This window comes from Globicephala melas, chromosome 1, assembly GCF_963455315.2.
Source record: "Globicephala melas chromosome 1, mGloMel1.2, whole genome shotgun sequence".
In the NCBI taxonomy this organism is placed as follows: domain Eukaryota; kingdom Metazoa; phylum Chordata; class Mammalia; order Artiodactyla; family Delphinidae; genus Globicephala; species Globicephala melas.
In genome coordinates, this window is record NC_083314.1 from 23,405,867 (window position 1) to 23,418,246 (window position 12,380).

At 60.5% G+C, this 12,380-nt stretch overlaps 1 protein-coding gene across 2 annotated transcripts in view; it reads right to left on the reverse strand.

Annotated features, from left to right (window-relative positions):
* Positions 1-390: 390 nt before the first annotated feature.
* ITPKB (inositol-trisphosphate 3-kinase B) overlaps positions 391-12,380 on the reverse strand; it is a 97,215-nt gene continuing 85,225 nt past the window's right edge. For both annotated transcript variants that reach the window (XM_030868471.2, XM_060303649.1), the window contains exons 5-8: positions 8,995-9,199; positions 6,777-6,878; positions 5,046-5,117; positions 391-3,664 (exon numbers count right to left, since the gene is read on the reverse strand). In XM_030868471.2, the coding sequence (XP_030724331.1) occupies positions 3,449-3,664; positions 5,046-5,117; positions 6,777-6,878; positions 8,995-9,199 (595 nt within the window). In that variant the 3' untranslated portion in view covers positions 391-3,448. The remainder of the gene's footprint in view (positions 3,665-5,045; positions 5,118-6,776; positions 6,879-8,994; positions 9,200-12,380) is intronic.

Below are 12,380 nucleotides of genomic sequence, written 5' to 3' on the forward strand. Positions count from 1 at the left end.
GTTTCCGCATCTGTAGACTACACAGCCTTAGTCACGGAGTTAATACAGGGATCAAAGGGGACTACGGATGCAAGCACCCAGTGCCTCGTACAGAGCTCCATAAGCAAAAGTTGCTGGCAGCTCGGCCAGCCCGGGGTGGGGAAGGTGGGGAGCAGTTTGTTGCTTTGTCCCTGAGCTGCTATGTAAAAGTTTTCATGGAGAGAGCAGAAAAGAGCAGTTTTGAAGAGTGTTTAAAATCCTTTGCAGATTAAAATATTACCCAAATCTGACCCCCACCCCTGGGGGTTGTCATAGCCCCCACTGGATCCTCCAGCTACCAAAGACCCCCTCACCCCCAGACACTCCTGGAGGGCTTGGGGTGACAAGGACCACACGCAGACAGCACCCAGCACCGTGGTCTCCAGGGCCTTTATTCAGGAAGGTACAGAGCGTCTGCAGTCTGTTTGCCAGGCACTGTGCGGGGGTTTGTAACAGCTCAGTTTTCTCCAAAGGTGTGGCAGGGAGAGGGGTGCAGGAGGAAGGAGGACGCTCAGGGGAGTTCTCTCCTCCAGAAAAAGGCACTGGCAGGGGGTGAGCACCCTGCTTCTTCCCAAGCAACGGCCTGGGTTATGTACACACGGGGGTTGACCAGACGCAGAGAAACTCAAAGCTAAATACAGCGAAGCGTGGAAAGAGTCCATGGCGGAGGGTGGTGGGGTAGGGTGGGAGGACGGCCAGGGCTGCATCCGGCTCTTTCCATTGGGTGGGAAAGGAAGTTCGGAAAGAAGGCAAAGCTTTAAAGGAGAAACAGAATCCAGCCTCTCAGACTTAGTGTTTTGTGCAATTAAAAAAACCCGACAAAATAAATATAACTTAAAAACTTCTTACATGACACTAAAGGCACATCTGGGACAAGCAGTTGAGATACCTCCCTCCACTGCTGAGCAGTGCTGAACCCCAAGGGCCCCGGGGCCCCATGGGGACAGGGCAGAAAGGGCGCCCACTCACCTGTACGCAGGTGTGCACACCACGTCCCACCCTCCTGGCACCTGCACGGCCGGGACCCAGGGAGTCCCTGCCTGGACCAGGCTGGCTGGGGAAGGTTTTCAGACCGCCTGGGCAGGGGTTCTGGGAAATCACATTCCAGGATCCATCTATCCCGCTCGGTCAAGGGAGTGGGGGGACAGAGGGGAGAATGGGTTGAGAGAGAGAGTAGGTGTGCAAGAGAACTAGCATGGGAACTACAAACCCCCCAAACCCCTAATAGCATTAACCCTAGAAAGATGCCACTTTCTACCATTCACATATATACTGTAACTCAAAGCAAAAGATCGCCAGTAAGAGGCCCTATGGGCCTCCTTTAATGAACAAGTCACTGGCATATTAGCACATTGTTTGCAAACAACTGGTGCCTGCCTAAAGTGCTTGGAAAGTTTGTTCTCTTAAATTGGTTAAGTTGGTCCCCTGTAATTTTTGTTCATAGCATTAATTTGCTTTAGCAAACTCTTTTCATAGATAGAATGAGGGTAACTTGGCCAGCCCACAGTCGTAGAATTTTACATCTGAATTAATGCTGTCCCTTCCCTGCAGACAGGAGCAGCCCAGACCCCCGGGGTCCCTTCTGACCCAGCTGACTACAGCTCCCAAGACCCCGGGCTGACTTTGGTGCTTCTGCCTTCTAGGGTCATGTGGTGTCACAAGGTCTCTCGTGCTCAGCCGGGAGGGGGTGTGACCTTTAGCAAGGCAGCCCACACGGGAGCTCACTGCTGTTTTGAACAAGAGCCAGGAAGTTCAAAAGTGATTTCCATTTTTAAACTCTGTACTTATGCATCCTCACGTGTCCCACCTTCTGCCCCCACCAACCGTCACTCACCCAGCATGAAAAGGGAAACGAACGTGTCACGTGGGCAAGTTGACAGTTCCCCCAGAGACCCTGCGGTGACAGGGGGCAGCCCAGGAAGGCTTCCCCCTGGATTGGTCCTCCAGGCACACACCCCTGGGGACACATCATCTCCAAGTGTCCCTGGACCAGCTCCCTGCAGAGCAATGGGTCCAACCTCCGACAGCAAAGGTGAACACCTGGGGCCCAGCTCCAAATGGCCAAAGAGCTGGACTTTTGTTCTTTACAACTCACGCAAATTTACATTCTTCTCAATAATGTAGACCTACTTGCTTTACAATTAAAATAAGGCTTATAGTTGGTTCCTTGTGAATCTTCAAGCAACCTAGAGATCCCAGGAAGAGATGCCTGGCACCCTCCACATACTCTGGAAGCTGCTCACACCGTATCTGGGAAGCGGGTCTAAGCCCTTCAGGCCGTTAAGACTTATTTCGGGGGCGGGGTGAGGGGGGTGGGGGAATGATGGCAGTAAGCCAGCTTCCTGCCTCCTCCCTGCTTAGCGCTGGCCTGGAGCTCTGCCCCATCACTGCTGGGGACCCTGGGCCTCATGAGCATCCTGGGTGTGCAGCAGGTGGACCACCTGGCACCAGGAAGTTGGGAGGTGAGGGGACAGGAGAGGAATGTCCTTGGCAGGTTCTGTCTTTTTTCCCCTGGGGCTGCCTGGGCCCTGGCCCACTGCCCTCCAGCCCTGAGGACCCTGTCACAGCAAGGTGGGGAGTGGCAGGTATAAGTGGCTCTGGGGGTTGGGTGGCATCCCTGGAAGCTCAGGGTTGCAGAATGTCCCTCTGAATTCATGGGCGAAAATCACAGACGGGAGAACGCAGCTCCTGCCTGCCCCCTCCTGGGAAGGCCAGTGTCAGACAGCACAGTCAGGTTGGGTCTGGACTTCTGGCTCCTGGGTCTGTCCCAATGCTGGAGGGTTTCAATACCGGATGGATGGGGTCTCTGCTTTAGCGGCCCTACAAAGGCCACCACGGCATCTCTCGGAGTCCCCAGGCTGCTAGGCAGAGGGTACTTTATTCATGGCCAACATTCTGTTCCCAGTGGTTTTGTGCCCCAAATACCAGAAAGCCTGGCACCAGGCACCTATTTTTACAGCACCAGCCCATCCCCAGGCTGAGAGGATGGGGCAGGAACCGGCTGTGCCTAACAGTGGTGCCAATAGCGCTGGCCACCAGGGGGCAGCAGGCCTCCACAGGTAACCTGCCCAGAGGCTTGGGGTGGGGGGCTCTTCTGTTAGCTGGAGCCAGGAACCCCACGGCTACCTGAACCTCCCTCCAGGTTTAAACCCTACTGACCTCCCTGCAGGCGGCCAAGCCTGGGTTTGGGCATTTCTCTGCCAGTAGGAGATCCTATTGAGAAAGCAAAACGGAAGCCCCAGCTCCAAACCCTTCAATCAGGCAGTAACTAGAAAATCTCATCTCGTCTACAAAGTGTCTTGTAGTGCCGTTCGGGAGGGTCAGTTCTAGGGCTTGCACCCAGGTGGAAGTGAAGGAAAAATTCAGAAGGAGAAGGGAAGCAAGGGGGAGAAGACGCCAGGGTGGCGACGAGGTGGGGCGGAGGGTGGCCTCAGGAGAGGGGGGCGCCCGGGCACATTTCCGTCAGGATGTCGACGAGGTTGTTCAGACCCGACAGGTAGCCGTCCTCCCGGTTCCCTTCCTGCCACGGGATGTCGTGCTGCAGGGTCTGGCCCTCGGGCAGGGGCGTGGTTTTCCCAAAGTCGATCATCCACACCTTGGCCTGTTCCTTCTTGTCGTGGATGAAGAGGAGGGAGCTGCCGATGACCTGGAGGGGAGTAGGCGGGTGAGGCGGGGAAGGGCTGGGGCCCCGCCCTGCCCTCCAGACAACAAGCCGGCACCTTAGGGGGGCTTGGAAAAGCCTGAGACCTCAGGGAAGTGGAGCGAGCTTTGCTCAGACGATGGGCTCTGTTCCCCATTCTCACCTGAGCGGCAGAGCCTGCCCGAGTGGCCACGCCTTGGACGGGGGACATGGGACCCAGAACAATGACGGCCCACACTGCCAGGGAGGAATGTCCAGGACGACAGACCCCGTCCCCATCCCCCAGTCCCAACCTGCACACTTTCCTCTATTTCTAGACCACAGCTAACCCATCCCTCAGCACCTCTGAGTGCTACCCAACTGCCCGAGGGGGAGATGCCAAGGAGATGCCACACGCCCGTCTGTGGGGAGACCGGAAAGGACCCTGTCCCAAGGCACTCACAGCCCCTCGGGGACGGCGGACCGCCAGGCTCAGGTCACTCCCAGCCCGGGAGCACACCTGCTGCAAGTCCTGGGCAGACAGGGCTTCTGAGGCTGGTCTTTGCTCACGGTCTCTGCCAGGGACAGCGGGCACCCTCCCTGCTGTGGTCAGAGCACCTGCGCGGGGTAAGGCGCCTTCCCAAATATGAACACACCCTCCGACCCCCTGGGTCACCTGTGTGAGGCCCGAAGGAGACGTGGAGGTGTGGCAAGGCGCTGAAGTGTCATTCTAGCTCCCAGGGCCCCGGCCAGGGCAGGGAAGACCCCCTGGACGTGCTGAGCTCAGAGAAGGGGGCTTTCTCTTCCCAGATGGAAAAAAGCAGAAGCCCCAGCTCATTTGGCCTCGGTCTGGACCTGAAGTTTCCAAGTGAAACTCCAGAAAGAGTACAGCAAAACAGTTTTTCAGGAAGTAACAGCAAAGTGCTGAAGAAGGGGGGGCAGAGCCGTGAGACGAAGCCTGGGGCTGCCAAGTGGGCAGCCGCGGGTCCTTCCGTCCACGCAGGAGGTCATGGGCGGCTCTTCGGCCTCAGGTCCTTTCAGCCTCGGCCCCAGGCTGTCCTCCAGAGAAAGCAGGCCAGCTGGAGGAAGCTCTGCCGGCTGCACAAAGCTAAGAAGACAGAGAGACCCCAGGAGAAGCCAAGGACCCAGGGACGCTGGGCTTCAGTGAGGACAAAGGGAGAAGAGGGCATTTCCAGGATGGCCGGACCCAGTGCAGCTACACAGGGCAGAGCCAGGCCGAGCAGGCCCTCCGTATGCCCCACTCCTTCCTTATGGGCGGCCCGTCTAGGAGCAAGCAGGTCTGCTAGCACGGGGGTCAGGCGCACAGCTCAGGCGGGCGTGCCCAGGGGTCGTGGCCAGCCACACGGAACACGGCTCTCTGTCCCCGAGGACAAAGCCCCACACCTACCTCATGGCACATGAAGAAGGGAGAGACTTCCAGGGTGGCCCGAATGTCCTTCAGCCGGTCCCGGTAGGCGATCTGGGAACAGAAAAGATGACCAGATTTTTAAACACGTGGGCGTGGGAGGTGGATTTTAGGTGCTAATTGGCCCATTAGAGTCTCTGAGCGTCAGCGTGAGAGGGCCTTACACCCTGCTTATTCCAACCTCCTCATCTAGAAATGAAGAAACTGAGGCCCAAAGAAGGCGGAGCAGCTGGGGCCCTGGTCCCACACTCCCCCCACTACACACTGCTTTGTGACAGGAGGCGCGGTTTGGGGACGGGGGAGCGGGGGACAGTTCCCGAACAGCCCGGAGGCCTCCAGGAGCCCCTCGCACGGGGGTTAAGTCTATCCTGGAACGCCAGCAGTGTGGAGGCAGCACCCAGAGAGCCCGGTTGCCATGGTGCTTGTCTTCCTGATACAAACTTCAGTGCCCTGAACTCCTGAAAAGGACAGAATACGAGAGCCAGAGCCACAAATATCTCTGCCAGTGGCCTCTCCACAGAGCTGCGCTGGCCCTGGGGGTGCCCGCCCTCCCCAGGGGCTGCGAGGGAAGCCTGTCGCACACAGGCTCATAGGGTCCCTTGATGCCCATTTGAAGCAGCGCCAGCCTGGGGCTCAGGACCAGGAATAACCCCTCTCGTCCGGGCGCAGGCAGCGCGCGTTCTGTGGCAAACTCTGCTGAGGAGCCGGAATCCTCCCCGGCCGCTGACCCGGCGTCCAGAGGCTCCAGCTATGGAAGAGTTGGGGTGCCTGCCCCGTGACTGAAGCCTCAGCTCTTACCATGGGCCAAGCGAAGTCTCCCAGCTGGAAAAGGGGGGTAGGGAAACTCCCCAGTTCCAGCCAGTGCTGAGTCTCCTTGGAGAAAGGCTGTCTGGGTCCAGCCCTCCCCACTCAGCATCCCGGGAGCCTGTGCAGGGGAAGGTGCCTCTCACAGGGGCTCCAGGGCTCAGGTCCCTGGGGTACCCAGGTCTCTGATTGTCACAGGGCGCCCTGTCCTTGGGGTGTGGGGACTCAATACACCCTACCTCAGCTGATCTCAGTGCTCAGAGCCTCTGTCCAGCAGCCTGCCTGCGGCGAATGAAGTCACTTTGTCGTGAACTTCTGCCACCCACACTTCCAGGCTCAGAGAGCCCATCAGTTCTGGCTGGGGAGGGTGACGTGGCACCTCGCCCCGCAACGCCCACACACCTCCCTCACTCAGTCTCAGCCTGGTGGAGGCCCAGCCAGGCCTAGAAGCGCAGGGACCAGCAGGCTGCCGGCCCACCTGGGTGTGAGCTCCAGCTCCCCCTTTCCTAGCTGTGTGCCCTTGACCTCTCAGTCTCCTCATCTGTAAAATGGGGACAAGGATGCCAACCCGCGGCAGAGGGCTGCTACGAGGGTTTGATGAGCACTTGGCACAATACTTGGCCTTAGAGGAATACGGGCATCGGAAAGGGTTGCTCTGAAGGGGATGGAGACGTTTTTGGGAGCTGAGCTGCTGGCTAAGGGAAAGAGTGAGCACGTGTTCACCCGCTGGACGGGCTGACAACCACACCACCTCCCTCTTCACCTTCCAAGCAGAAGCTTGGGGCCAGGGTTTTCTGTGTGGGAACCTCGGTTCCGTCTCGGGCTGGGCAAGAACCTCCAGAGGGGATGCAGCTACCCCTGCCCGGAGACCACACGGCCCGACCCCTTCACAGGGGGCACCCAACTCACCAGGATGTTCCGGTTTCCTTTAGTGAATTCTCTGAAGGCCTCAATCACCTGCTCCCTCGTTTTGGTCTTCTTGAAGTCCCGGTTCACGGAGCCATCTTCTTTCTGAGAAGGAGAATGACACAGTGCCTCAGAGCCACGAGCCCCAGGCTGACCCCCGGGCAGCCAGGTGCCTACACGGGGCACAAGGAGGCAGGCGCCGCGTGGTCAATCCGACCGCACGGCACGGGGGAGCCTGTCCTGCGCCCTCGCTGAGGAGAACAAAGCAGGTGGCACCAGCATCCCAGGCAGAGTAAACGGCATTAGGGAGGCCCGGAGGCCCGAGGGGCGCTTGGACCAAGACTGGAGGAGCGAGGCTGCGGGGCCCGCACGTCCATCCTGGGGGTCTTGAGTGTGAGCAACTGGGGGCTGAGGGAGATGCATGGGCCTCTGCTTCCACGAGGGGCCACGTCCCTGGAACCGGGGTGCCTGAAGGTCCCTGCTGCCCAGGGACACCCTCCCTCACCACAGGAGAGAGGCGTTCCTCGCCCCAAGCTCAGCTCGATTCCCTTGTAATGGAAGGTCTCTTACTTAGGCTCCCTGAAAGCGAGGATAAAACACAGCCCATCCCGCTCCCTTCCCCACCCAGCGCACGGAATGGCTCCATTTCCTGAGCCCAGTACTACGTCTGTTCCAGGCTGTTCAGGCAGCACGTGGGGCTCAGCATCTCTACGAGGAAAGCTGTTCTTTAAGATCAAAGGGTGAGAAAGGCTGGCTCTACTAGGCCCCCAGACGTGCATCTGTGCACCACCAGGGTGGCGCTGAGCGCTGTCGCTGCGCGCTATCGCTGCCTCTGCAAGAACAGGCAGGACCCTGGGCAGAGGGAGAAAGCCGAGGGCTGGGCCTTCCCCACAGGGGTCTCTGCAGGGCCTTTCCTGGACCAGGGACGGGGGAGGCGGGGGTGTGCTGGTGAAGGCAGCTGGCTTCTTTCGGAGCTGGTGGCCCGCAGCCCGAGAAGATGGGCTGTCGGCCGTTCCTGCAGCTGGACAGTGGACAGAGACCAGGAGATCCAGCGAGAGACGGAGAGAGAGGTCAAGGGGAAAGCAGACTGTTTCAAACAGATACAGAAAGGAAAGGAGCCTTAAGAGGAAGAGGATGAGCATATAATTTACTCTCCCACTGGATCCAAAAATACAGCAAAAGCTGATTTCAGAAGACAGGGGAGGGGCAGATGGCTTTCTCAGCCTGGAGGTCGTAAAGCAGCTGTCACAGGAGAAGGCGAAAACTTTGCCCCACTCGAAACCATCGGCAGCCAGGCACTGCCCCGCAGGAACTTCCAGCCAATGCCATCGGCAAGGAGGCTGTCCTGGCTTCTCTCGCTCGTGAGTCAGGGCTCCCCGCTGCCCTACTCTGACTCGAGGGCTGGCCAACGTGGGCCAAGAATGGGCAGAGAACAGAAACCCGAGTATGATCGGACTGTCCTCTGCTTGAGAGGGACGGCTGCCCGAGACCGAGGGGCCAGCGCCTCACAGCCCCGCTCCTTGGGGTGAAGCGTGTGTCTGAGCAGAGGCTCTCACATCTAGCAGCAAAGGAGGCGTGTGGGAGCCTGGGTCTAGGGAGAGCGTTCTCAGGCCCTTCCCGGGAGAGTGAGAGGAAAGAAAAGACACTGAGGCGGCCCCGACCCTGGGGGTGGCCTCGGTACAGCCTCCCCAGAGGGGCTTGGTGACCGGAGGAGCAGCGCCTCGTTCTGCCTCCCAGGCAGATGGCTCGGACGTCAGAGGCAGCCGGCGCGCTCCCTCCCTTGGCTGTATCTCACTGCCAGTCCCAATTTTCGGGCCCTGGGCAGAAGGAGCCAGCTCCCGGCACTGGCACGCGGCAAGCCGCCTCCTGGGTGGGTGGGGTTCTGTGCTGGGCATGGTCTGGGCTAGATGTAGGGCCCTCGGCGGAGGGCTCAACGCTGGGTGGGGCTAGAAGCCAGCCCTGCTCCGAGGCCCCAGCCCCCTACGTGGCCATCCCACCCGGACCCAGACCAAGGAGCAGGCCAGTTTCCCCAGATGTCTGTCCCTGGGGCCGGCTGCCCATGCCCTGGGCCCATATGGGGAGGAATCTTACAGCCTCCGTAGGGTCTTGAGAGCATCCAGGACCGCTGGGTGAACGCTGCTGGAGCCCCAGGACCCAGTCGCTTCCCCACCCAGGAGCGGGGCGGCTCAGGCAGCCTCAGGCCACCGCAGGCTGTCCTCACCTTGATGCCCTCGATCCTGAACCCGAGGGTGGCCGTGGAGCTGATGGTCTCCCTCCACTGCATGTACCGCGGCTTGGTCACAGCCCGCTGGGCTTTCTCCTCCTCGGTAGGGGCCTCTGGGTCCACCTCTATCATCTTCTGGTACATGTCCTTCCGGAGGCTGGGCTTCTTCCGGGCCTTGGTGAGTTCCTCCTCCAGGTAGGTCCTGGGAGGGAGGGGAAGCCACGTGAGGGCCAGTGGCCGGAGCGCGGCCCACTGGTGCCTTGCCCGAGGGCTGCAGTCAGCTTAGCCAAGTCAGCCTCGTCCCGGACAGGCGCACATCTGCTTGCGCTGGGCCTGGCTGTCGACCGAGCACGGGCCAGCCTTGCCTAACGCGAGCAGCTTCGTTCCAAGGGCGCTGGGAAGGCCCGACAAAGCCCAAGGAGCTCTTCCTTCTGGGCACCTCACAGGACCAGCAGAGGAGCGAGGAAGAGGGGCAGCTTGGCGGCTCGTCCTGCTGGCGTGAGGGTGGCGCAGGGGGCTGAGGGCGGGTCCCCCCAGGATCCAGCTGTCCCCCCGGCTGCCTTCCACGAGGCGAGGGCTTCGTAAGCCAGCACCTGTGTGAGTCGCGGAGTGCGTTTCGTCCACATCTCCCTGGTGCCCCGGCAGCCTAAGGGCTCTCTCCGAAGAGGGGGCACCTTCAGGCCAGAAGGCGGCCTCTGAAGGGGCCCCAGTGCTGGAGGGAGAAGCCCGTGATGCGAGGCAAAGCCTCGGGGCTCTTCTTCTACCACAGAGACGTGCTGGGCTCTTCCTGCCCCTCGGACCCCAGGCCTCAAGACAACGTGGCCAAGTAAACTGTTCACCGCCCTGGCCTCCGCACGGGCTGGTAGGGTCCCCTAGGAACTGGCAGAGGTAACAGGACTGGGGACAGTACAGGATCTGGGCAGCCCGAGACCGGCTTCCCGGCCCCAGGCTGCCTCCCTGGCCCCCTTCGCCAACGGGGTGAGTCACCCCTGCTGCACATCACAGACGCCCACCCTCCTCCCTGCTTCTATTTGAAGCTCCCCTTCTCCCCGACAGTGGGCTCAGCGGCTGCCCGTGACCCTTCCTGAAACAGGAATCCGCAACGTCAGTTGAGTGGAGGGAAGTCTTCTCCCTGGGCCTGTGTGCGTGGGCGTTGCCCACACGGCGGCCTGTGACAGCAGGCCCAGCCTCCACTCTCCATCTGTCCCCGGGGCCTTGCTCTACCACTTCCCACCATACCTCTAACCTGCCGGCTTGGGACCCAGGACAGACTGGTCAAATCCTTTAAAAGATAAGTTTCCAGAACCACTGTAGCAACTCTTTCAAGAAAAAAGCAAATCCTTGGTGGTGAACTTGGGTCTGGTCGTTTAGGACCTTCCAGCGGGTGATGCAGACCATACGGAGGTTCTGTCCTTGGTTGCGCCCCTGCACACGTACACACGCACACACACACACACACACATGCACGCATGCACGCACTACTGTAGGCACGCCCACGCACGCACACGCGCATGTACGAACACGACCGCGTGCAGAGCCCGGTCAGTGCCGATAGCGCGACAGTGCAGAGCTGCGAGGCAGGCTGCTTTCGCATGGACTTGTGTCATGCTGGCCCGTGTGTGTATTTGTGTGTGTGTGCTGTGTGGTGGGCAAAGGGTTTGCCATCCCCAGTGCTCCTGAGCGTGCTGCAGGGCCTGCGGGTGGATGGGTGCTGCACTTCTGCAGAGACTTCTCAGTAGTTCCGTAAGCAGGAGGCAGCCCTCACCGTCAAATCCCTTTCCACACGGGGCTTGCTCCAGAAAGGGCCCGTGCGGCGCAGTCTGGGCAGAGTTGCTCGCCCTCTGGGAGAGGAAAAGGGCCGGGCAGAGATGCCCACAGGGGTCACGAGCCTGGTGGTGGGGTCAGGGATCCACCGGGAGGTGAGCTGCAAAGCCTCCCCAACCCTGGTGGCCCGGCCCACCTTGCCCACCCCAGCAGGAAGGTCGGCCAGCCCATGGGGAGCCAACAGGTGACACACCAAAGCCATCCGCTTCCCACCACGCTCTCTCCAGCCTGCTTCCCACCAGGGCACAGGTGCTACAGACAGCTCTGGTCTCCACCTGCCAGCCCTGGTCCAGAGGTCGGGAAGACACTCCTGATTCTCCACGGCAGGCTACGTGACACACAAGAGATACGGGGTCAAACCTAAGAAAACGCCCTAGAGCAACGTGAGCTCATGTCCATGTGGAACCGGGGTCCCCAGACACCCCTCGTTAGGACACTACGGGTGGCTGCATCACCTTTCCCTCAGGCCTCACCATGGCTGGGTCTGCTGACCAGCCAGCCCTTCCACCACTGTGACAAGTCTGTGACAAGCCTCAACCTCTCATGCCCCGGACTCAGGGCTGGTGGTGGCCCTGGGCTGTGGCCTCCTCCCTCTGGCAAGCACAGAACCCTTGGGGAGTGCCGAGCTGCAGCCCAGGCTCGACCTGGTAGTCAGAGCCCTGGTGTAGAGGCAGGCTGTGTGGCTGCGTGGCCCCGGGGAGTCCCTTAGCCTCTGGTGTCAAAGGGACTGCTCAGACTGGATGGTGGCCCATCCGCCAGGGCGGCTGTAAGGAACACCCAGCGCTCGGAGCACAGAAGGGCCTACACCCCGTCCTCAGGACCCGTGAGACAGGGAAGGGGGTGCTGGGGTGGGACTGGTCCTGGGGAGACCTACTCCTCCCCTCCGTAGGGGATCCTCACACACGTCCTCCCTCAGCCTCCAGGCGGCCCTGCCCAGGACTGGGTTAAACACGTCCCAGGCTTGCTGGTCACTCTGGGTCTCTCCTGAGAGCCCTGGGTGCAGTGGGACAGAAGCTCCAGGCAGCAGGGGGATGGGGCAGCCTTGGTAAGAGAGGGGGCTCCTGTCCCCAGCAGCCTCCCAGGGAACAGACAGGCACCCCGGCAGCCTTTTAGGACTGGCCACACGTTCCACCCACAGGGTGTACTTTTTCTGGCCCTGGTCTGAGTGAATACCGATCAGAATATTTATGTGTCGCCCCCTGAGAGGGCACATCCTGGTGCACCACGGGAAGGCCTTCCAGGGACAGAAATAAGACTCTGGGGAGAGCAGTGGCCGAGGGGTGGCTGGAGGGACATTCTGTCTTCTCCCTGTGGGCTGGAGATGGTGAGACCCCTGGATGGAGGGAGGGAGAGGCTGGGGACAGCGCAGAGAGTGGGGTCTCTACTTCCCCACCCCTTCGTCCCTGCCCTCGGGGCCAAGCCAAGGGAACACAGCGGGTCCGCCTGCAGGGTCAGGGTCTGATTTTACGACACAATTCCCAGGAGGAACGAGGAAGGAAGGAAAACCGACTGGCTTGGCTTCTTTCCTGCGGGCGCGCGCGCGCGCGCGCACACACACA